At 38.7% G+C, this 25006-nt stretch overlaps 1 protein-coding gene across 1 annotated transcript; it reads right to left on the reverse strand.

Moving 5' to 3' along the window:
• Positions 1 to 15529: 15529 nt before the first annotated feature.
• Positions 15530 to 24582, reverse strand: LOC148292965 (disease resistance protein RPV1-like). Its single transcript, XM_088244522.1, has 4 exons — positions 24024 to 24582; positions 17833 to 17930; positions 15684 to 16440; positions 15530 to 15598 (listed from the first exon to the last, which is right to left on the reverse strand). The coding sequence occupies exons 1-4, from the start codon at positions 24441 to 24443 to the stop codon at positions 15530 to 15532; spliced, it is 1344 nt and encodes a 447-aa protein (XP_088100648.1). The 5' UTR covers positions 24444 to 24582.
• Positions 24583 to 25006: the final 424 nt, after the last annotated feature.

Consider the following 25006-nt stretch of genomic DNA (forward strand, 5'->3'; position numbering starts at 1 on the left):
AAGACCCCCTCAAAGAGGTCATTCTCAATTTGAGCCCCGGAGTTTCAATTTCATCAATTTACACCCACAACGTTTTAGGATTAGATCAATTTACACATTCCGTTAATTTGACCGTGTAAGCTTCTGTTAAATTGATGATTTACATCATCAATTTAACAGAAGACTGGATGGTCAAATTAACGGAATGTGTAAATTTATCAAATTCTAAAATATTGGGGTGTAAATTGATGAAATTAAAACCCCAAGGCCGATATTGAGAATGACCCCAAACCTTCAAGGGAGTTTTTTTGTTGCTAGCCCTTTTTTAAACTTGAATACAATAGCCTAAAAAAGCCCATGAAAAATAGACGAATAGCCAATATAAAAAGTGAGTTTTAGAGATTTGAACATTTTATCAGGGACTATTTGTGATAAAAAGACTTGGCCAAATTAAAAATATAGGGACTAAATTGGCTAACACGGTAAACACAATGATCATTTTGACATTTAAGTCTTTTTTAAAATCTATATATATAAAGCAAAAGGCAAAGAATGGTATAACATTCAAAAACCCAAAAACTATCCTTGATTAACCAAAGTCATAAATTACTGCAAATTAATATAATATGAGTAAAATAGTAAAACACTAATTTGCTAAATTATAAATAAACAAATAAATTCCACCTAAGTAATTATATGAAGGAATTTACTCCCCCACCCCATCCACATTCCTCTTTTTACTCCCCACTCCACTCCACCCACATTCTTTTTTTAGTTTTATTTTCAGTTTTTTATTTTTAAATATCTTTATATTTACTTGATGTAAAAAAAAAATTGATATTTGCATATGGAATATATATATATATATATATATATATATATATATATATATATATATATATATAAAACAAGTCTTTCTTAAAAATTTAATATAAATAAAAAAGAGAAAATAAAAAGGCCAATTGGCACAAGAGATAGTAAAATAGAAGGAGAAGATTGCCAAGTAACCGAATGTCCCTTATTTCTTAATTTTCTAACATTTTGTTTAAAACTATGATTATCATTCCAGAAATCCATTAAAGTAATTTTAACATGAGATGCTAAGTTATTAATAATAGGTGGACAATCATTTTTTTTAGAAGAAGAATTCATTTATAACCAAAAAGGTATACAAATAATGGCACGGATATAGTGATCTCATTAAAACCTTCTTAGGAAAAATCACATGGGACAAATCTGAGATGAGGAAAAAGTATCACATATGTCATGGACTAATAAGAGAGTCTGATTCATGCCACATTAGACCACTACAAGAACCAGAATAGAAATAAAAAACCATACTATACACCAACAAAGTAGACCCACATGAGAGAACTGCAATGCACTGTCCAAAGAAGCCTTCTACGAGAACTCATAGTCCATTGTACAACAGAAGAATTGAACAGCACACCAAGGGTAAGCGACGCAACATAGCACACCAAGAAAATCACGGGGACAACATCAAAGAGGAACCCAATGAAGCACACCAACTCATAAGAGAAAATCTGCAAAGGGGCAAGACAACAGAGGGAGAAACAAAACAACAAACAAAAACAAGAACCCAAATGAAGAAAACCCCTTAGAGAGCACACCACCACAGGCTAACACTGATAAAGGAAAACATAGTCCATTGGGCAACACAGAGATTGAGAAGCATGCTGAGGGTCAGAAGACAACAAGAAACACCACACGGAGATTAAAAATATTTTCCCTTAGCTCTCCTCACTAGCGAGAGAGCGACCCTTAAATTAACCAAAAACATAGGTCGACAATCATTGAAAGGTAATCTATCCTAGCTTTCCCAATTTTCAAAAAATTGTATAAAAAAAGAAAACAAAAAATCTAAAAATATAATTTTGGGAAAGAACACCAAGAAAAAAAATTAAAAAAAAGAATCCAATGATTATGGCATGTTTACTTATTGGGAATAGGGGAAGCCATGAATCAAGGAACCTTTTTGAATTGTATCAACTACTCCTTCTAGTTGATCAAATTCCTAATTTTGAAAGTATTGGTTTACGTGTTTTATTGTGGAACCCATATATTTTTTTTATTACTTATGTGTTAGTAAATGCTAAGCAAGTTAGCAATTGGAATAATTCCAGGCCCCGTTTGGTTCATGGGAAAGTAATCTTGGGGATAGGAAATCAATTGCTTTCCCATGTTTGGTAAGTCAGGCATGGGAAATCGTTGCATGGCACATGGGAAAGTAGGAGGGAAAGTGAAGCCTTCCTTCCTCCTTGGGTTTTACTTTCCCTTCCCATGGGAAAGTAAGGCTAGCATTAAATACACTTTTTTTTTGACTAATTTGTCCTTACTAACAATTCATAATTACTGTTTTTATCCAACAACTATTGGTATTCTTTTTTATTTTTTTTATTCATATTTCTTTAATAGGGGTACAATTGGGAAACTAAACAAAATTTGTTTTCCATTCCTACTCAAAACAAACATGGGAAAGGAAATAAAATGATATTTCCGGGTTACTTTCCCGGCATTACCAAACATGGGAAATGAATCACCATTTCCCATTGTAGGGGTCTTTTTGTTCCAGTAGCCTGACGAATGGGCTTGGGCTGCCGTAAGAGGAAGACAAACAAAATTCCCCAATGCTTGAGTTCAAGAACCAGGCTCCCAAAAGGGTTTTAAAAGGCTTGCTAAAACCTTAGAAAAAACACTTTTAGGTTCCTTTCACCAATAACCGAATAAACGTGACAAATTGATAAGGAACTTGGCTTGAGGAGCTTGTGGCATGGGAGCTAAGCCTTCACAAGTTTAGCAATTTGAGAGAGAGAGATAACAACATGAATTTCTTTCAAAAGGAAAAGGTTCAGAGTGGTAAAAAGGGAAATTAGGAGGATTTATACCTCAGAAAGAGAGAAAAACAACGATGGAAGTAGAAGAAGGGTGTCTAGAGTAAATTCCAGTTCGCTTGACAAAGCTTGGTCGTGCTCTGGAATGGTGTGTTTTTCTGGGTAGAGGAGGCTCTCTTTTATAGGCATTTGGAACCCTAATTTCGTTGATCCTCCATTCCCACTTTTCCTCTGCTTCTTTCCAATTACCCCCTTCTTGTGAAATCTCTTCAACCAGAGTGCCTGGGTCAAAGGTTTTTTTTGGGGTTCCAAGGTTTTATGTGGCTGGACCTCCTCATAGGGATGAGGCGCCACCTTCTTTCTCCCTTGGTTTTCAAATTAGAGTTTGCAGAGGAAAAAGAGAATGGATAGAGTCGTTTGTCCAATGGGTATTCCTCCTACACACATGGATTTCCTTTGGTTCTTGCAATGGCTTCTTGTTGGCTGTTTATGGAGCTTTGACAGGGGTGGAATACGATGCCAAATTTTTAACAAGGATCTGGGCTAGGCTTTGTTCATGGGTATTGGGTTATTGGTACTCTCTTTTCCAGCGGCTTGCGTGTTTTTGTCAAGCTGCTGGAAGTAACCTATTTGCTTTGGGCGTTTTAGCTAATGTGGGATTGCCTAAGTGCTACAGCAGTCTATGAGATGTTCCCCTAAGGCCTTGGATCCCCTTTTTCCCTCTCTCATGCTAACCCATGTATTTGGGCCCGGGCAATGGGCTTGAGTTTTAGTGCTCCCAAGTGGCCTAAAACTTTCATTCCTTGGACCCTCAATGGGCCCTGTGAGCGCTTGTACCCATCCATACCACAACCTTCTCAGCAACACCCGGGTAATTACGTGGCTTGGGCCCACTTGAGCTTGTAGCATGGCTTGGTATTAGAGTGGCGGTCCTTTACATGGCATTGCGTGTTTATTTATCGTGCTTGTGCTTGAGTTTTATTGCACCATAATAAGCCATGATCGGACCAAATAACATCGGATAGGTTGGTGAGCGTGAATTTATAAAGCCGGCGCATTTTTTGGCCCTGTTGCGCATGCTTGCTTGGTGTGACACATGACCCATGGCTTATCTAGGTGCGTCCTACAATTTCTCTTTATGCCCCGATCGGGCTTCTTTTGCGATTAATTATTTGTGCTGGGCCAAGCATAAACTTGGGCCTGGCCCTTGGATTTTTGGGCCACAACACCCATCCCTTGGGAAATGACATGGGAAATGATTTCCCATCAAATCCTTTCCGTGAACCAAACGGAGCCTATGTGTCTTCAAACACAGTGGAAGAATGTATTGAAATTGCAATACTCATTTCTCATGAGTAAACATGTTATTATTAACAATATTTAAATCAAGACAATATTCAATATATTTCCCAACTTATTCTAAAGATTATATGCAAAACGACCATCTCAAAACAAATGAGGTAAAGATGCTGAATCCACATTATAAAGCACGCATGAAGAAAATAAAGAAAAAGAAAAAGAAAATCTTGATATCATTTCCCTAGTACTTTAAGGGGTATTTTTTATTTTCAATTTTATGTAATATTATGTTGTATCCAAAATTATTATATGATATTGAGATACAGTCACATGGTATAACTCGTCTAGGTGCTATAATTATAGATGGACGACATGATTCGTATTTCTCACTTTAAGGATATAGTGTCAATAAATATCCACTCACAAAAGATAAAAGGAGTGAAGACACCAAGTCATAAAATAATAGTGATCATGTGAGATTGTGGCCTACAAGTCAAAAAATAAAATTATATTTGTGAACTTTCAATATTTTTAGGTTAAAATGTTCTGAAAAAACAAAACACTAAGTTATAAACAAAATTAATTCAAGAAAAATTAATCATAACAAAAAAAGTTAAATAATTCTTATAATTAATTGAGTCGGGCAGGATTGGGGAAAAAATGTTTGAGTCCGAGCAATACATGAATCTTTATATTTTAAATGAGAAATTTTAGGTTTGAGACATCTAGCATTGAAGATGGCTTGATGAGAGAATGATAGCAATTTTTTTTCCCTAGAAAAAAAAATTTCTCGCGAGGTTATTATTAATTTTTGTAATCTTGGTGAACCCATAAGATAGTAATGGGTGTGAATTTAGTCTTGAGTCACATGCATCGATAAGTTAAACCAACAAAATAAAGCTTGAGAGTTAAAGTGTAAGAAAACAGGTCTATAAATTTGGATTTGAATGATCATTCGATGATGACTCAGACTTGATGATTCAGGTTTTATAAAAAGGGGTATTATAAATTTGGGGTGAACAAAGCTTCCAAAATTTGGTTTTAACCCCTTCTTCTTCCTCTTCTGCTTTTCTTGGAGGTGGTGGTGTCATTTGGCCTTTTGTCTGGTGTTGGATTAATAATTTAATATATAGGTAAAAAGTCACTTTTGGTTCATGTAGCTTACCACTTTTATCACTAAGGGTTTGAGTTTGAACAGTTTTGTCCCTGTAGTTTGAATTCGAAGAAATTCAAGGACAACTTGAAGGAAACCTTGTATTTTTTAAAGATAATTTGAACATTCATGAAAGCTTAATGAACATTATGGCAACAAAAGCTTAAAGATTAAAGAGAGACTCCAATATAAGCCCATACAACTGATATCCTCTAGACACAAACCATCTATCTATATAACTATGTTGAAAACCCAAATTCAAACAAGAAAAGTCTTCATTTTCGGAATCAACGACTGCAAACGCTAAAGGGATACATACCTGTTTTTATTATAACAATATTAAATCATAATTTTTTTTTGTACTGGCAGATAGGTCACAAACTGAAATTAGCCTTTCATGATACGTAAATAGCAACAACAAAAAAGAACCAAAACTAACCAGGTGGGTGCTTCACATTATAAATAGAATGCTTAGTAACAAATCCCAAAGTATAAAACACCAATACCCAAAAAATTATTATAGTTTACTTACAGAGAGTGGCGTAAATTCAATTTAAACTTTTTTGTCAAAGCAACTTGTCTCATTACCTTGTGTTGAGGCCCAAAAAATCCAAGGCTTGGCCCAAATATATTTCTGGCCTAATACAACACTAAGCGGAAGATCCTTATTTTTGCACCAAGTCACACTACAAGCTTAAGTGGGCCTAAGCCACGGGAATGCCTGGGGCTTGCTGAGCGGATTATGGTATGGATGGTTACGAGCATTCACGAGGCCCATTAATGAGCTAAGAAGTGGAAGTTTTGGGCTGCTTGGGAGCCCCAAAACTTGAGCCCATTTCTTGAGCCCGAACATGTGGGTAACCATGAAAGAGAGAAAAAGGTAGTCCATTACCTTAAAAATTGGCCCATCACCTTAGTAAACTAGCCCACGGCCCAAGTGACTTAGAAAATATCTGAAAGTCTCCAGTACATGGCTAAAGACAAAACCACGACAGAAAACCAAGGGATATTTGCATTTGCAAGCTGCTGGGAGTCTCCAGCACATGGCCAAAGACAAACCCAACACAGACCATCTGAAAAACCAAAGGATACTTGACCAAAACACCCTTCAGACCAACACCATTACCCACTTCTTTCTCTCACCAGCTCTTGCCATAAAATGAGGGAGGAAAGAAGGAGAAAGTGTAGCCCAAAATAGGAGATGGTCACAGGGACAGCTGCGGGAAGGCTCTAGAGCTTCCAAAAATCTTGTCTCTGTGTGTTTAGATTGGGGAGGATTTCACAAAATGAGGATGAATCAAAGGAAGAGAAGAGGAATGGAGGGGCGGACTTGGTAGATTTGGGAGAACCAGCTAGGGTTTCTTAGGAAGAAAGAGCTTTCAGCGCCTATAAAAAGGGGGATCTCCTACCCAGTAACATCAACACATCCAGAGAGCAAGCATCACCTCTCACCACTGGAACCCTTCGATTTCAAGCTCTGTTCTTCCATTTCTTTCCATTTTTCTCCTCTGGTAAACCCTCCAAGAGCCTGACGAAGCTTTTGTTAAGCCGCCGGAAGATTTGCTCAAGCCACTCATTCTTCCATCTTCCATCTTCTTCCTCTCCATCCCACACCACATCTAGAGAGAGCAAGCATCACCTCTCACCACTGGAACCCTTCGATTTCAAGCTATGGTCTTCCATTTATTTCCATTTTTCTCCTCTGGCAAACCCTCCAAGAGCCTGATGAAGCTTTCGTTAAGCCGCCAGAAGATTTGCTCAAGCCACTCATTCTTCCATCCTCCATCTTCTTCCACTCCATCCCATAACCACATCCAGAGAGAGCAAGCATCTCCTCTCATTACTGGAACCCTTCAATTTCAAGCCGTGTTCTTCCATTTCTTCCCCTTTTCTCTTATGGTAAAACACTTAAGAGCCGTCAAACACTTAAGAGCCTGACAAAGCTTTCTTCAAACTGCCGGAAATTCGCTCAAGCCACCCATTCTTGCACCCTCATCTCTTCCTCTCTTCCCTCAACAAATCCTCTCAAAATTCCCTCTCCCCTTGCTTTGAACCTCTGTTTCTCATAAATAATCCAGGCTTTCTTTCTCTTATGCTAAACTCATGAATGCTCGGCTCCCATGCCACAAGCTTCTCAAGCCAAGCCTAAATATTTATCTATAAGCAACTGTTGGTTTTGTTGGGGAAGGAAACAAGGTGTTTCCTAAGGCTCCATGAACCTTTCAAAGCACTCTTAGGGCCTGATTATTGAACATAGACACATGGGAAAGTCCATTCATTTGCTCTTTACAGCAGCCCATACCCATCTGTAGCTGCTGGAACAAAAAGCCCCCACATAAATTGGCGACTCTGCTGGGGATTAGGCCTCTATCTTCACCAATGCCTCCAAAGAAGAAAACCATAAGCAATAAACCAGAGAAAATAAAAAGATAAGAACATTTGCTCTTTCTTTTTTTTATTTTGTTGGCTATCTACTATGCAGAACAAACATAATATAGATTACTCATGTTCCCCTTGTCTGTGTCTTAGATCTCCATTCTCAAGCAAAACAAGATCTTATAAGAGGGCCCTGGGGGCTTAGGCAAGTCCATTATTTATGCCATTCAGCAAACTGCACATGCAAACTCCAAATGACTTGGGGCTCCATGCCAAGCAAATATATATATAAAAAAAGGAGTCAAAATGCAAATCCAAATGACTTGGGGGCTTCCTACCAATTGAAAAAAAAAGAAGTCAAGCACAAGCACTTCAAAGTTTCTAATGCTTAACCAAGCTATACCTCGATTCCAAGAGTTGTGTGATTCAACATTATTCACATCTTCAAGCAAGTCCAAGCTATATACATTCATTCATCAACATTTCCACCGCTTCTAGTATCTTAAACATTCTCCAAGCACTTGCCTTATTTCAAACCTTTTCAGCACCTGCCCTATTTCAAACACCCTGCTAGTGTATTTGCTCCTTAATCAAGCCTGAAAAAGAAACAAGAGAGTACATTGGCCAAAATCGGGTGTCGGAAAGGTACTCGTAAACAAAAAGGGGGGCACCGGAAGCATAATCGCGATGGAAGCATAATTTTTCCAAGACAAGTTGCAAGCAACCAAAACTCACCTTCATGCTATCAAAATCCAAGCAAATGAGACTTCTCATGCTTTGGAGCCTCTTAATCAAGCCTAAAAAGGATACATTAGCTAAGAATCAGATGCTGGAGAGAGATGCTCGTTTTATGAACATGAATGCTTCAACATTTGCACGCTCTCATCTTCTTTAAAGAAATTCCTACAAAGTAGAAGAGGATGCATAGCAGCAAGCAAGCTCATCAATCAAGCAATTCACATGGCATAATACCAATCCACATGCCAAGAAATTACACTTCATTCAAGTATTCCAAGCAATTCGGGAATTTCAAGAAAATTGAAGAACTCATGCTCTTGCGACAATACCATACAACATCATGCTCTCACGACAATATTGCTCAAGATCATGCTCTAGCAATGCCCAGATCAGCACTCAATGCCAAGAGAAAGGACATGCTAAATTCTCAAACAAAAGCAACATGCCAAGCAAAACTTATATACAAGCTTTCCAACCATTCTAGCTGTAACATCCCACCTTTGGAAAATCACTAGAAATCAAGCTTACAACCAACAAATCCCAAACTTTCCATATTAGAACAAGACATATCAAGCTTCATTTCCCCAAAATTTTGTAGCATTTAGAGCTAGGGAAGCATGTCAAAAAAATGCTCGAAACATGCCATGTAATAGAAACTGCACAATTCCAGCAGCTTAGCCCTTTAAAATTGCACCAAAAATTCATTTTTCCTTCAAATGGCACAAGACCAGTTCCAACACAACCATTGAGAAGTCTGTTTTCATGTGTCAAAATCTCCACTCATATTCCAAGAGAAACATTTTGAAAGTTCAAAGAACAAACCCACAAGCTACTGTGAGACATTTTCACAAACACTTGGCATGCATTACCCAAGTAAGCTTGTATGAGGTTTGTTTATTACCCAGTTAAAACCTAAGTCAAAAGCTCAACCTCAGAATTCGATTGATAGTTCACAAATTCTGGGAAATACAGAGGAACTCAAGCATTCAAGCATAGAAAACAAGCATGCAACAAAGGAATCAACATCAATTGATGAACATACTTCAGAAAAATGAAGGCAGAGAACACTACAATGGTTGGATGATCCTCAATTTTGGATATGTTATAAACAACTACATAATGACGCAAGTGTGTTCATTGTTCAAGCTCCAAATGTTAAAAAAAAAAAAAAAAAAAAAAAAAAAAACTCATTTGCAGGACATATGACGCATGCACACGCCAACTACAACCATCAGGCACTTTTTTAGAACACTGGGCAATCACTCTCTCTTTTTCATTTTTAACATACCTAACCTTAAAACTTTCTCAATGGCATACTTGCACAATTTTTCTTTAAACTCAATAACCCCACTAGTAAACTTCTGACCCACATGATTGATGTAGTTCTTCCAAGAATGAGGCAAGTATGTATGACCAGATGGTGCTGCGTATTTCCCAATGAAATCGTCCTCAGTAGTATGTGTGTTACTGTTGTGTAGATACAGCTGCACCAAAATGGATTCAGTTGCATCCTCAACTTGTGATACTCGCAAGTGCACGAGCCGTTAGGTAGTATAGCATATGTAAGTGCGAGGTCGATCCCACGAGGATTGGTGATTGAATGATCCAATTCATTTCCCTACACAAAACATAAATGAAAACAAAAGGAAATAAATAAAACAAGGAAGAAAGAAATAACTAACTCAAGCAGATAAGTTCCCAAGTTCAATTTAGATTAATGGATTGATTCTAGCTAAAGTATGATTAAGCCATGGTGTGTGGTCATAACCTTGTGTTCCTAATTCCCTAATTTGATCATTTGTTGTCTAACCTAAAATTAAGCATTAGGAACCCATTAAGCATAGAAGAACATTTTAAACAACCAAGTATGTATCTAATCCCTGTTGTCGAATGTCCATACATACTCTTCCTATTCATAGTTCAATTCGAATTAAAGCATGGTGTATACTCTTAATTCAAACCAAGATAGCTAACATGCAAGCCTAAATGGTGATCAATCATTCAAACTAGCATATTAACTTATAAGCATAATGAATAAGAACATGAACCATAATTGAAACTTGGAAACTAATCAAACTTGAAAAACTAAAGAAAAGAATTTACATAATGAAAAGTAAAGTGGAACTAAGAAAAACTTAAGGAAAATTTCAGCACAAAAGATTTCATTACAACAATTGAAAACTAGAAAATGAAACTAAGAGAATTTGAGGGAGAGAAGGGAAGGGAGCTCTAGAGAAGTGTTTGAGAGCTCCCCCCCTTGGGGTGTGTTTACAAGCTTAGAGAACTTCCCTATTTATAAGCCTAGGGGAAGTGAAAATCTGAATTCAATATGGCTAATGCATACAACACTTGTTTTATAAAATCTGAAATGGTTGATGCACTTGTATTAGAAAATCTAAATTGGGTGATGCACTTGTATTAGAAAATCTTGAATTGGTTGATGCACTTCACCAATAGATCCCACCAGCAGCCCTAGCTCATCTTCATGTCACCATGACCAAGCTTCCAACCAGAAATGATAGCTCATACCTAGCTCACCATGACCAAGCATCCAACCAGCACATGCTGAGGTCAGCATGACCAGCAACTTCAAGGGCTTACAACTTGGGCTTCTCTTAATCAAATTAGGACTTTAAGCACTCGAAATTTAAGTTCAGAATGTCTTCTTTCCAGCCATATTTTATTTGGGCCAATCCAAGGTCGGAGGAAGAAGTTAAGGCCAAAACAAATTGCTAACTCATTTTGCGCGCTGATAAAATCCATCCTGAGCATGGCTCTGTGTTTGCTAGGTAACAGACTCCATATTTATCCAATGGGGCTGAATTGTGGATATGTTATAGTACACACCCATTGGAACAACTTTCATGAAGAATGCTGCCTCATCCGAGCTGTGTAGGTTGCTGAAACAAAGCTTGCAATATGACCTACGGAACTGGACTGGCAGGGGGCTGTAGCCAAAATGAGTTTGTCTTTTAAGCTCTTCATCCATTCATCCAAATTAGGCCTTAACATGCTTGAATTGCATGAATTATGCTCTCTTGCTCTATTTGCCTACAAAACACACAAAGGGAGGCAAATAACTTAGAAATCTAAGAAACTAAGCAAAAGAAGTAAGTAAATAGGGCATGTATATGTATGAAATTATGAGCTTAACACTTCACATGCTGTACTTGTGGCTGAAATGTATTCGGCTTCTGCTGATGATAGTGCCACAGTACTTTGCTTCTTTGATGACCATGATAAAGCTTTGTTTCCTAAGAAAAACACATGTCCAGAGGTGCTCTTTCTATCATCAATTGCACCTGCCCAGTCACTGTCTGGGTAGCCAACTAACAGTGCTTCCTTCTCTTGTGTATATCTAATACCATATCCCTTGGTTCCTTGTATGTATCTGAGTATTCTTTTTACTGCAGCAAAATGGTGATTACTTGGATCACTCATGAATCTAGATACCACACTTACGGCATGAACAAGATTTGGCCTTGTATTTGTAAGATAAATTAATGAACCAACCACACTTCTATATATGGATGCATCAAACTTAGGTGCTCCATCGTTACTTGTAAGCTTCAAATTAATTGTCATTGGAGTATCCATTGGTTTGCTCTTCAACAAATTGAATTTTTTCAACAGATTTTCAGCATATTTTTCTTGAGAAATAAATATCCCATCATCTGATTGTTGAACCTGTATACCAAGAAAATATCTCATAGTGCCCAAATCTGTCATCTCATATTCCTTCATCATGTTCTTCTTGAAAACTTCTGCCAACCTTGGATTTGTGCTTGTATAAATCAAATCATCAACATAGAGGCACAAAATCAGAAAATCATGTGTACCTTCTTTCTTGAGATAAAGTGATGGCTCACTTAAGCTTCTTGTAAATCCATTTTGCTGAAAATAATGATCAATTTTGTTGTTCCAGGCTCTTGGCGCTTGCTTTAAGCCATATAAAGCTTTACGGAGGCGATAAACTTTATCTTCCCTCCCTTTCTCAACATAACCTTGAGGTTGCTCCACATAAACCTCTTCTTCAAGTTCTCCATTTAAAAACGCAGATTTGACATCCAATTGATAAACCTTTGTCTTCAGTTGTGCAGCCAAAGCCAAAACAGTTCTTATAGTCTCCATTCGAACTACTGGAGCAAAAGTCTCATTAAAATCAATTCCTGGTTGTTGAGAATATCCTTTTGCAACTAAGCGAGCCTTATGCTTTTGGATTGAGCCATCTTCATTAAACTTAGTCTTGTAGACCCATTTAAGTCCAATGATATCTTTTGATTTGGGTCGATCAACAAGTTCCCATGTTCTATTTTTCTTGATAACTCTTATTTCTTCTTCCATTGCGTCTTGCCAATTTTTTTCTTTCACTGCTTCCTCAAATTTTTGAGGCTCCAAAGCACTCAAGGCAAGATCACAAGACTCATATATGTCTGCCAACGAACGCGTTCTTGCGTTTAGTCTAGGAGTTGAATCTGGTGAACTAGGATCAGATGTTCTTGCACTTGGAATTGGACTTCTTGCCCTTGAAATTGGACTTTGAGGCAGTAGAGATTCTTCTAAATTTGATGAATCTGGTTCCTCAAAAAATCTTGGCACTTCAATATCATCATTCTCCCATTTCCAAGCTTTGAGTTCATCAAAAATAACATCTCTAGAAATTACCAAACTATTGGTTCTTGGATCAATTAATCTGTATGCTTTGGACTGATCACTATATCCCACAAAAATGTATTTCTCACCTTTCTCATCAAATTTTTCTCTCCTTTGAGAAGGGATATGTGCATATGCAATGCTGCCAAAGATCTTGAAGAAATTCACCTTTGGTTTAAAATGATGCCATGCTTCAAAAGGAGTCTTATCTTTAACTACCTTGGTTGGAGACCGATTAAGAATAAACACTGCTGTATGAATTGCTTCAGCCCAAAATGCATTTGGCAGACCCTTTGCCTTCAACATGCTTCTTGCCATCTCGACAATGGTTCGATTTCTTCGTTCTGCAACTCCATTTTGCTGTGGGGTGTACCTTGCTGTCAACTCTCTTTTAATACCATTGCTTTTGCAATATTCAGAAAATTCATTTGATGTAAACTCTCCACCACGATCTGTTCTTAACACCTTCAAATTGTGACCACTCTGATTTTCTCCAAAAGCTTTGAATTGCTTGAAAACAGAAAATGCTTCTGACTTTTGTTCTAAGAAATATACCCACATCATCCTGGAGAAATCATCTACGAATAGAATGAAGTACCTTTTGTTATTGAAGGATGGTGTACGAGTTGGTCCGCAAATATCTGCATGTACCAATTCAAGAGGGGCGTTTGCTCTCCAAGAAGATTGTGAGAATGGTAACCGATGGAATTTTCCAAAAATACAGCCTTCACATATTTCCTTTTCATAGTGAATAGACGGAAGTCCAACCACCATATTTTTCTGGTGTAACTGCTGCAAGCTTCTTTGATTTAAATGCCCGTATCTTAGATGCCATAACAACGATCCATCAACTTTCTCTGCTTCCAAAGCAAGGTTTTCCTTTGATGTCATCAACAGCGGAAAGACCTTGTTTGTTGTCATTTTTATCTTTGCCACCAGAGTATTATTCTTTTTATCAGAAATAACACAATAATCATCTTCAAATTTCACCAAGAATCCTCTTTGCAAAAGTTGTCCCACACTTAGTAAATTTTGAGCCAAATTAGGAACATACAGCACATCATAGATAAGTTTTGAAGTACCTCCTTTTGTTTGCACAGAAATGATACCCTTGCCTTCCACGTTGTGTAGTTTTCCATCACCAAGCTTGACTTGTGAGTTCACTTTTTCTTCTAACTTGACAAAGCATTGCTTATTTCCTGTCATATGATTACTGCATCCGCTGTCCACGTACCAAACATCTTGTGAATCTTGATGAGAACTGAAACATGTATAAAATAATTGCTCTTGAGAGTCATTGTTCTCTGTAAAATTTGCTTCATTGTTTTTCTGATATCTGCAGTCTCTTTGTGAATGATTGGGTATCTTGCACCGGGTACATTTGTATCGGCAATCTGCACTTTTATGCCCAAATTTGTTGCAAACATAGCATTGAAGGGATGATCTTCCATTTTGATTATTGGAACTGCTGCTTCCTTGTTGGTTATTGAAATTGTTGCCTCCTTTGTTGGAGTTTCTACGCCCAAAATTTTTGTTTCTCCCATTTTGAGATTTCTGAAATTGTCCTCCTTTTTGTTTGTCTTCTTTCTCCTTTGAATTCACCTTGGACTGGAAAGCTTGCTCCACCGATTGTTCTGTGGATCTGTTGATTCTTTTTTTCATGTGCTTCCAATGAACCAATTAATTCATGTAAAGAAAGTGTAGATAAATCTTTTGATTCTTCTATTGCAGCAGCGACATGATCATATTTTGGCGGTAGACTTCGTAGAGTTTTCTCTACGATTTTCTTGTCTGGAATTGTGTCCCCATAACATCTGATTTGGTTCACAATCCCAGAAACCTTTGTGAAGAATGCTTGAATGGATTCATTGTCTTTCATAAGTAAGTTATCAAATTCCCGCCATAAGGATTGCAGTTTGATGGAGATCACTTTTTCTGAACCTTTGAACTCAATTTTGAGAATTTCCCAAGCCTTCTTTGATGTTGTTGCTGAAAGTAATCTTGGAAAAAGATTCTTGCTTACTCCTTGTTGAATTAGGAACAACGCCTTGGCATCTTTTTTCTTGTTCTCCTTGTAAATCTGCTGCTTTTCTTGTGTTTCCTTTCCTGCTTTTGAAGTTTCTTGCTCCTCATACCCATCTTCTACAATATCCCAAAGATCCTGGGAGATAAACAGAGTCTTCATTTGAACACTCCAAAACTCATAATTCTCACCATCAAAAATAGGCATTAGATTCTGGATATTCCCAATGGTAGAGGAATTTGAACTTGATGCCATTGCTAATCACAGCGGTAGCGATAAGATCAATAACTGCTCTGGTACCAAATTTGTTGGGGGAATGATCACAAAACTGAAGAATAGAATGAAATTATAAAGTAAGGCAGAGAGTGTTTGTAAAACAGAGAATTATTCAAACAGATTTTTATTAACTTCTTCGATACAACAGCAGCCTATAACATTGGCTATTTATAATTACATTTACACCTTTACATGATAAGACACAACTCTTGAATTAATTCCAAGAGATACAGATACAACTTTTGATATCTAAAAGATACAACTTCTCATATAGTCAAGAGATACAACTCTTCATAAGAAACCTGTAGGAAAAGATACAACTAATATGCATTACTTTTAACAGAGCTTCATAACTATGTAATGTAGAATTCCAATACTGATTACGTAGATGTGAACCTAAAATTGTGAGAGCCAATGGAAGGTATTGAGCACAGGCTATAGCACGCCTTGCGAGTACCAAATAATCATTTGGAGGCTCCTTTCTTTTGAAGGACATCATACTGAAAAGCTCAAGTGCATCGTGGTAAGCTAATTTCTTCACCTCATATATCAACTCAATTCCATGACGTGTTAGCAATCCTCTGTCTCTTGTCGTTACAATAACTCTACTGCCCTCACCAAACCAATCAACGTCTCCTGCTAAATTGTTTAACTGGTCCAACTGATTCACATCATCAAGAGTTAAGAGAATCCTCTTATGTCTCAGTCGTTGCTTGATAACATTTATTCCTTGATCAAGAGTAATCAAGTTGAAGTTTTTGTCTCCTAGGACCTGACAAAGAAGATTCTTTTGTAGTTCGATTAGTCCATACACTGATGACTTTCCTCTAACATCTGCCAGAAAACAAATACCTTCAAACTTGCGTGCAATTGAATTATAAACCGCTTTAGCAATTGTCGTCTTGCCTATTCCAGGAATACCCCATATGCCAACCATGCAACGACCATTTCCATCAATACCTAAAAGGTCGTTGACATCTGTTACATGTGACTCTAATCCAACTTTGTAGGCTGGGCCACCAAAATATGTCTTATTGATCAGTTGAACTGAAATCTCTTCGACGACTTTACCGATAAATTTAGCTTCATACCTACCATTTTAAAAACATATGATAGAGATTCAAAGTTGATTCATATATAATTTATATTTATATAGAAAACCTTATGTAAACATAGAGATAAGTTGCTAGAAGATTTTTTTTTTTTTTTTTTTTTTTTTACTAAAGCAAACTTTCTTTGTGATTTTCCTAGGAAGGTGTGTGAAAATATTACAAGAAAGGGAAAAACCTAGAAAGTTGTCAACTTGTCATTGATTTGATTTCAACCTCATCTTCTTCCGATTTCCTTCTCTCAGACCTCATCTTCTTCTTCTTCTCTCTCTCTCTCCCTGACATATGTATTTTCTTTTTCTCACCGTTTCCTATCTTCTCTTTCATTTCTCCTCTTTTTCTCCGTTTGTTCTCACCATTTCCTATCCCCTCTCTCATTTCTCCGATGGCACGGTTCGGTGGTCACTCAATGTTACTAAGTCTCCGATGTATCCATTTTTTTTAGTTTCTGTTTGAAATTTGTCCGGATCGGATAATCTGCTATTTTATTTTATTTTTCTGGTTTTCTCCTTCTTTTTCTCTGTGATTTTTGTTTGTATTTTTCTGGGTTTTCTCCTTCTTTCTCTCCGCGATTTTATTTTCTTTCTCTGGTTTCCATGGATCTACTTTACTGCCTTCGCTGGATTCACTTTGTTTGTAGATACATCTTTTTATTTTTTTAATAAGCTATTCTTTCTTTTTGTAAGGCTGATTTTTCTTGGAGATAATATATATTTCCGCTTGTTATTTTCTAATAAAGTTTAGGATTTCAATGTATGCTATGGTTTAGAGGAGGTTTGTATGTTTTTTCTATATTTCATTTATAAAATTATTAATAACTTTCGCATTATTTTATGGGAGATTCACTATTATACCCAATATAGGGGCCCAAATTATAAAAATACCCTATATGAAATAGACTTTAGAAACACACCCAAAGTTCATTTACAACATAACAAATAGGCTTTTAACTTCTTATAAATTACAAAACTACTATCGATTTCTTAAAATAAACCCAACCCCAAAAGCTTATAAAAACCCAAAACACTCAATAGGGCATTAAAGTAATTTAATAATCAAAATTAAATTAAATAGAGCCAGTTGTTATTTTTTAGGTTTTTTCTAGGTTTGCTTATAGAAATTAAATGGTGTAGGTTTTATTTACAGTTTTTGTGCTAAGAATGGGTATATTACTAAATATCTCTATGCACGCCAAAGAATATTGGGGCAAAGAATACTCGATTTATTTTTTAATGCGGACGAAGAATACTGCTCATGAAAAATGTTTAAAAAAAGTATTGGTGTGAGATTCTAGTATTAATTGTATAATTAATTATAAAGTTTAATTGGCACCTCAAAAATGCAATTATGTAAGGTTAGAAATTATATACGTACTTGTCCTCCTTTAAATGCGACCCAGATAAATTTGCTGCCTCTGTAAGAGCTCTTCTCCATTTGAGCACTTTCTCCATGTCATCCTTGAATTTGAGTTCTGTTGTGAATTAGAACCAACTCACTCCCCTTTAGACCTTGTTGTTGATGGACTTTGGACAAGACTCAATGATGGATGAATCTTACACACACACACAGAAAATAATCAAGCACAAAAGACACAAGTGTTTATAGAGGTTCAGCAATTTGCCTACATCCTCTTTGGTGATCCCCTTGAGAAATTTCACTAGTGAAGATAGGTTACAACTTTGGTTTACAAATGAAAACCCCTTTAGAACACTACCCTCTCAATCTGTTTCTCTCACACCCTTGCTCAAGACCTTGATACACCTGAGAATTCTCTCCTCTTCTTGACTCACTAGTTCCCAGCTACTTTTCTTCCAACTCTCTCTAACCCTCTTACAATTTCAGACTTGCTTACTCTTTCCTTTAATACATGAGCCTCTAGACTTGAGAGAAGACCCTTGCTTTGTCTCCTACGTTCTGCCCTTGAATACCTGACATAGACCACAGGTTAGGCCAGCCACAAGCTATGTATTGATGGTTACTTGTGTAGCCACCCTATATAGAACCATAGGGTGGCTATACCTTGAAAACAAGTCTTCCAATGTCCTTCAATGCTACCTCCAACCTCCCAACTGATTGCCAACGTTCTTCTGACTTAGAAGTGACCCCTAGAGTCCTTGCAAGTAGGTAGGAGGCGATAGCCCTTGAAAAATGGAGTCCAAAACTCGAGGAATCAGAAACAGCACGTGCTGGGCGACCGGTCGCAAGAAGGTATTGCTCCAGACTTCGACTCTGCTTCGAAACGACCGGTCGCAAATAGCAGGCGACCGGTCGCGAATCGATAATGCTCCAGACTTCGACTCTGCTTCAAAACGACCGGTCGCAAATAGCAGGCGACCGATCGCTAGTCCGAAATCTTGTATCCTTTATGCGAGCCAATTTTTCAACAATCTCCACCTTGGCGAGCCTAAAGCTTCTTGTGGACATCATTGCCTTCCAGGACATCTGTAATGTTTTTGAGAGTCGTCCCGATAACTCTCAAGAACTCCACCTCAATCTTTAGCATGTAACAAGATTTAGCAAGTTCAAACAATGCTTGAACTTTGCTGTTGTGACTGGCTTCGTTAGACAATCTGAAGCGTTCTCATTTGTATGAACCTTCCTTACCATGATGTCTCCATCGGTCACCCAGTCTCTTATCTGGTGGTACCGAACATCAATGTGTTTTGATCTTCCGTGGAATGCTTGATTCTTCACTAAGTGTATAGCACTTTGACTATCACTTTGTATCACCACCAAGTCTTGGGCAATCCCGAGTTCCTTTGCCAATCTCTTCAGCCACACCGCTTCCTTTGAAGCTTCCGTTAGCGCCATATACTCCGCTTCTGTAGTAGACAAGGCACTAACCGATTGTAACACCGCTCTCCAACTAATCGGTCCTCCACCACAAATGAAGACATATCCTGTGGTGGATCTCCTCTTGTCTAAATCTCCTGCATAATCGGAATCCACATAACCCGACACACATGCTTTTCCTTGTTGTCTTTCAAACAATATCCCAATCCTCTTGGTGCCCTTCAAGTACCTGAGAATCCACTTTGCTGCTGTCCAATGTTGTTTGCCCGGATTCGCCATGTATCTTGACACAACACTTACGGCTTGGGCTAAGTCGGGGCGTGTGCACACCATTGCATACATGAGACACCCTACCAAGCTTGCATATGGAACTTTGCTCATTTCTTCCTTCTCCTCATCCGTAGAAGGACAATCCTGCGCACTTAATTTAAAATGCTCCGCCAAAGGAGTAGACACCGGCTTGCAATCCATCATATTGAACTTTTCTAGTACTTTGGAAATGTACTTACTTTGTGACAGCCATAACTTGCCTCCATTTCTGTCTCTCCTTATCTCCATACCTAGGATCTTTTGTGCAGAACCAAGATCCTTCATGTCAAACTCCCTTCCAAGCAATGTCTTCAATTCCTGGATTTTTGACATGTCTTTACATGCAATTAGCATGTCATCAACATAAAGAAGCAAAAGGATGAAATTACCATCCTTGAATGCATGAGTGTATACGCAGCAATCTGATTCACATCTTCTATACCCAATCTTCATCATGAAAGAATCGAAGCACTTGTTCCACTGTCTTGGAGATTGCTTCAGCCCATACAAAGACTTCTTCAACCTACAAACCAGATTTTCCTTGCTTGCTTCAATGAACCCTTGAGGTTGGCTCATGTAGATGTCTTCCTCCAAGTCACCATGGAGAAAAGCAGTCTTCACATCCATTTGTTCCACCTCCATGTTCTCTTGAGCTACTAAGGAGAGTAGTAGCCGTATAGAAGTATGTTTCACCACCGGAGAGAAAATTTCATCATAATCAACTCCCTCCTTTTGCAAGTATCCTTTAGCCACCAATCGAGCTTTGAATATGGTGGCTCCCTTCCCATGCATATCTTCTTTCTTCCTAAACACCCATTTGCAGCCAATAATCTTTCGACCTTTGGGTTTAGGAACTAACTCCCAAACTGAGTTTTGGTGTAGAGATTCCATCTCTTGCATCATAGCTTCCATCCAACTTTCCCGTTCCTTGTTCTCAACAGCCTCTTGGAACGTGGTTGGTTCTTCTTCACTAGCATTCAAAGCATAGTGAACTGCATCCTTGTCCCATCCAAACCTTTGAGGTGGTTTGATGGTTCTCTTGGGCCTGGACCGAGCTATAGATGATGGCTCCACCTGTTCTTGAGCCTCTTCTTCCTCTTGAGTTTGTTGTTGTTGTTGCCCAGCATCTTCCTCCTCAATGTCGGACTCCACCTCCTCCTGAACGTCTTCAGTTGGCTGTTCTTGTGAAGTATCCCTAAACACCTTCTTGAGTGGAACTTCAATGGTTGTTTCCCTCTCAACAACATCCTCCTTTACCTCTGAATTCTTGACTTTGTTCATAGGCATGGTTTTCTCATCAAACACAACATCCCTGCTTAGTATCTTCTTATGGTTCACCGGATCCCATAGCTTGAAACCCTTCACACCGCTCTCAAATCTGATGAAAATGCATTCAAGAGACTTTGGCTTCAACTTGGATCTTTCATCACTAGGAATAAGTGCGTATGCACTGCATCCAAACACCTTAAGATTAGTATAATCAATTGACTTATTAGACCATACCTCCTCTGCACATTTGAACTCAAGATTTCTTGAAGGCGATCGATTAACCAAATAGGCAGCGTGGTTAACCGACTCCGCCCAAAATGATTCGGGCAATCCCGCATGAATCCTCATACATCTCTCACGCTCCATGAGAGTTCTATTCATCCTTTCCGCAGCTCCATTTTGTTGGGGCGTTTTCTTCACGGTGAAGTGCCTCTTGATGCCTTCATTTCTACAAAACTCAAGGAACTTGCTGTCTTTATACTCACCGCCATTGTCACTCCTTAGAATCTTGATTTTTCTTCCGGTTAGGTTTTCCACTTCCGCCTTCCACTCTTTGAATTTGGTGAAGACCTCAGATTTCTCCTTCATGAAGTAGACCCAAACCTTCCTGGAAAAATCATCCAAGAAAGTCACAAAGTAACGAGCTCCACCTTTTGATTTAACCGGTGATGGCCCCCATACATCCGTGTGAATATAATCTAGCACACCCGTGCTTCCCTCCTCTTTGTTTCGTTGCTTGAAAGCTACCTTTGATTGTTTTCCCATGGTACATGATTTGCAGAACTCAAGCTTGCAACTTTGAACACCTTTCAACAACTTTCTGTTGTGTAGTTCCAGCATGCCCCTCTCACTCATGTGCCCTAGCCTCAAATGCCAAAGCTGAGTTTCATCCTCCGAGTCCTTGCTTGTGGATACAGCTGCTCCACCTGTAATTGTTGTACCACACAATCTATATAGACAATTAGGTTGAACCTCCCCCTTCATAACCACAAGTGAACCTTTTGAGATTATGAGTTTCCCTCCATTAGCTCTAAACGAATAACCATTTTTATCAAGAGTACCAAGGGAAATGAGATTCTTACGCAATTTTGGAATGTATCTTACCATTCCAAGCGTCCTAACAGCCCCATCATGCATCTTCACCTTGATTGAACCTATGCCTTTGACTCCACAAATTGAGCCATCCCCCATCATAACTTCACCACCTTCTTCTTTCTCATATGTATCAAACCACTCCTTGTTTGAGCACATATGATATGAGCATCCGGAATCCAAAATCCAATCGGAAGAGGAACACCTTGAAGAATTAGCAAATGCATTAGTTTTAACATTGCTATTAACACATAAAAGCTCACCATCACTTTCTGTGACTTCCTCAGCTGTGTTTGCTGCATTCTTTCCTTTGTTCTTCTTCTCCTTCCATATGGGGCAATTCTTTTTCGAATGCTCCTTTGACCCACATTCGAAACAACCTTCTTTTGCCTTGGATTTGGACCTTCCTCTGTTGCCTTTCTTGCCTTCACGCTTCTTTGAACGGCCTCTCTCTCCGGTCTTTGCAACTAGACCTTCGCCTTGAGAGTTTTCTCCCGAACGTTGAGCCATCCTATGGTGTGTCATGATGTCTTGCACCACAGGCTCAAAATCCAGAGTAACCTTCCCGAACATAAGAGTGGTTCGGAAGTGCTTATAGGACGGAGGTAAGGATGTCAACAACATAAGAGCCTTATCCTCCGTACTATAATTAACTTCCATTCTCTGCAAGTCAGCAACACATCTATTGAAACTACTTAAATGTTCCATTAGGTTACCTCCCTCCTCCATTTTCAGATTTAGGAGTTCTTCCTTGAGGAAGAGTTTGTTGGACAACGACTTCCCTGCAAACATCTCTTCGAGCTTCTCCCATGTTTGCTTCGCTGTATCCTTCATCACGTTGATGAGCACCTCATCGGAGAGGTAGTTTTCGATGGCTCCTCTAGCTAACTCGTCAAGAACACTCCATTCATCATCTGTCATGCTAGTTGGCTTCTTTTCCTTGCCAACTAACACAACATGGAGATTTTGTTGTGTAAGAGCTGACTTCATCCTTCGTTGCCAAAGTGTGAAGTTCTCCTTCCCTGTGAAAGCCTTTAACTCCACCTTCATGCTTGTTGCTTGTGGTTGCTTCAGCTGCTGTGAGCTGCCACCACTCTCAACTTCCTAGTCACTTGCCATCTTCAACACACTAGCACCCCAAAAGAAGAACTAGCACAGCTGCCAACACAGCTCTAATACCACTTGTTGTGAATTAGAACCAACTCACTCCCCTTTAGACCTTGTTGTTGATGGACTTTGGACAAGACTCAATGATGGATGAATCTTACACACACACACAGAAAATAATCAAGCACAAAAGACACAAGTGTTTATAGAGGTTCAGCAATTTGCCTACATCCTCTTTGGTGATCCCCTTGAGAAATTTCACTAGTGAAGATAGGTTACAACTTTGGTTTACAAATGAAAACCCCTTTAGAACACTACCCTCTCAATCTGTTTCTCTCACACCCTTGCTCAAGACCTTGATACACCTGAGAATTCTCTCCTCTTCTTGACTCACTAGTTCCCAGCTACTTTTCTTCCAACTCTCTCTAACTCTCTTACAATTTCAGACTTGCTTACTCTTTCCTTTAATACATGAGCCTCTAGACTTGAGAGAAGACCCTTGCTTTGTCTCCTACGTTCTGCCCTTGAATACCTGACATAGACCACAGGTTAGGCCAACCACAAGCTGTGTATTGATGGTTACTTGTGTAGCCACCCTATATAGAACCATAGGGTGGCTATACCTTGAAAACAAGTCTTCCAATGTCCTTCAATGCTACCTCCAACCTCCCAACTGATTGCCAACGTTCTTCTGACTTAGAAGTGACCCCTAGAGTCCTTGCAAGTAGGTAGGAGGCGATAGCCCTTGAAAAATGGAGTCCAAAACTCGAGGAATCAGAAACAGCACGTGCTGGGCGACCGGTCGCAAGAAGGTATTGCTCCAGACTTCGACTCTGCTTCGAAACGACCGGTCGCAAATAGCAGGCGACCGGTCGCGAATCGATAATGCTCCATACTTCGACTCTGCTTCAAAACGACCGGTCGCAAATAGCAGGCGACCGGTCGCTAGTCCGAAATCTTGTATCCTTTATGCGAGCCAATTTTTCAACAAGTTCATGGTGGGCAAATGCGTGGCCAAAACTACTTCTTTGGTGTCGTACATCTGAGGGATCCACCTTGTAGAAAATTGGCCTAACCATTTGTCCCTTTGATATTTTACATTCAAGGATCTTAACAAGTTCGCCCAAGCACCAGCTTGAAGATGCATAGTTTTCAGAGAAAACGATGACAGAAATCTTTGAGTCTTCAATGGTTTTGAGAAGTTGAGGTGATATTTCTTCTCCTCCTGGAAGGTCATCATCAATGAAGGTGCGAATACCCTGACGGTCCAAAGCAGTGTATAAGTGGTCTGTAAAAGTTATGCGTGTATCCTCACCTCTAAAACTCAAAAACACATCGTATGGCCCTGATTGAGTGAAAGAAGAAGAAGAAGGAGAAGAAAGAGAAAGAGACACAGGAGGAGAAGGCTCACTCATCACTGACACGCTTTCCTTCCCACTCACACTGATGGAGATGTGAATGGAGAAGAAGAAGAAGAAGGAGTTGGAGGAGAAGAAGGCTATATCCTCACTGAGACGCTTTCCTTCACACTCACACTGATGGGTGGTTTCCAATGTAAATGGTATGTTATTATATATACGATGTGAATGTGATGAAGTAAAGTAAAGGGTAAGAAAAGGAATCTTCAAGGCAACTTCTTGTATTTGATGGTGATCGAGTCGTCAACAAGGATTATTCCACACGATAAGCTAATTTAGGACAAAAATATCGATAATATCGACAAAATATTAAGGATATTACTGTTTTTTCGGGTTTATGATATTTTGGAACAGATCCATACGCAAGTTTGAGCAAGAAGGCACCAATTGTCCAAAAATACCCTTCAATTGTCCAAAAATTAACCCTTAATTTGCATTACTAAATTTGAGCCATTGCGGGTTTGTAAGTGGCACAAAAATTCAAAGATGACCCAAAGGCAGACAAGTCTCTTCCAAGCGTATGTCCTAGGGTGGCCTGTGTGGGTTTGGTGAGTCCAGTT

The sequence above is a fragment of the Prunus avium genome, chromosome 7 (assembly GCF_965620075.1).
Source record: "Prunus avium chromosome 7, drPruAviu1.hap1.1, whole genome shotgun sequence".
NCBI classification, from domain to species: Eukaryota; Viridiplantae; Streptophyta; class Magnoliopsida; order Rosales; family Rosaceae; genus Prunus; species Prunus avium.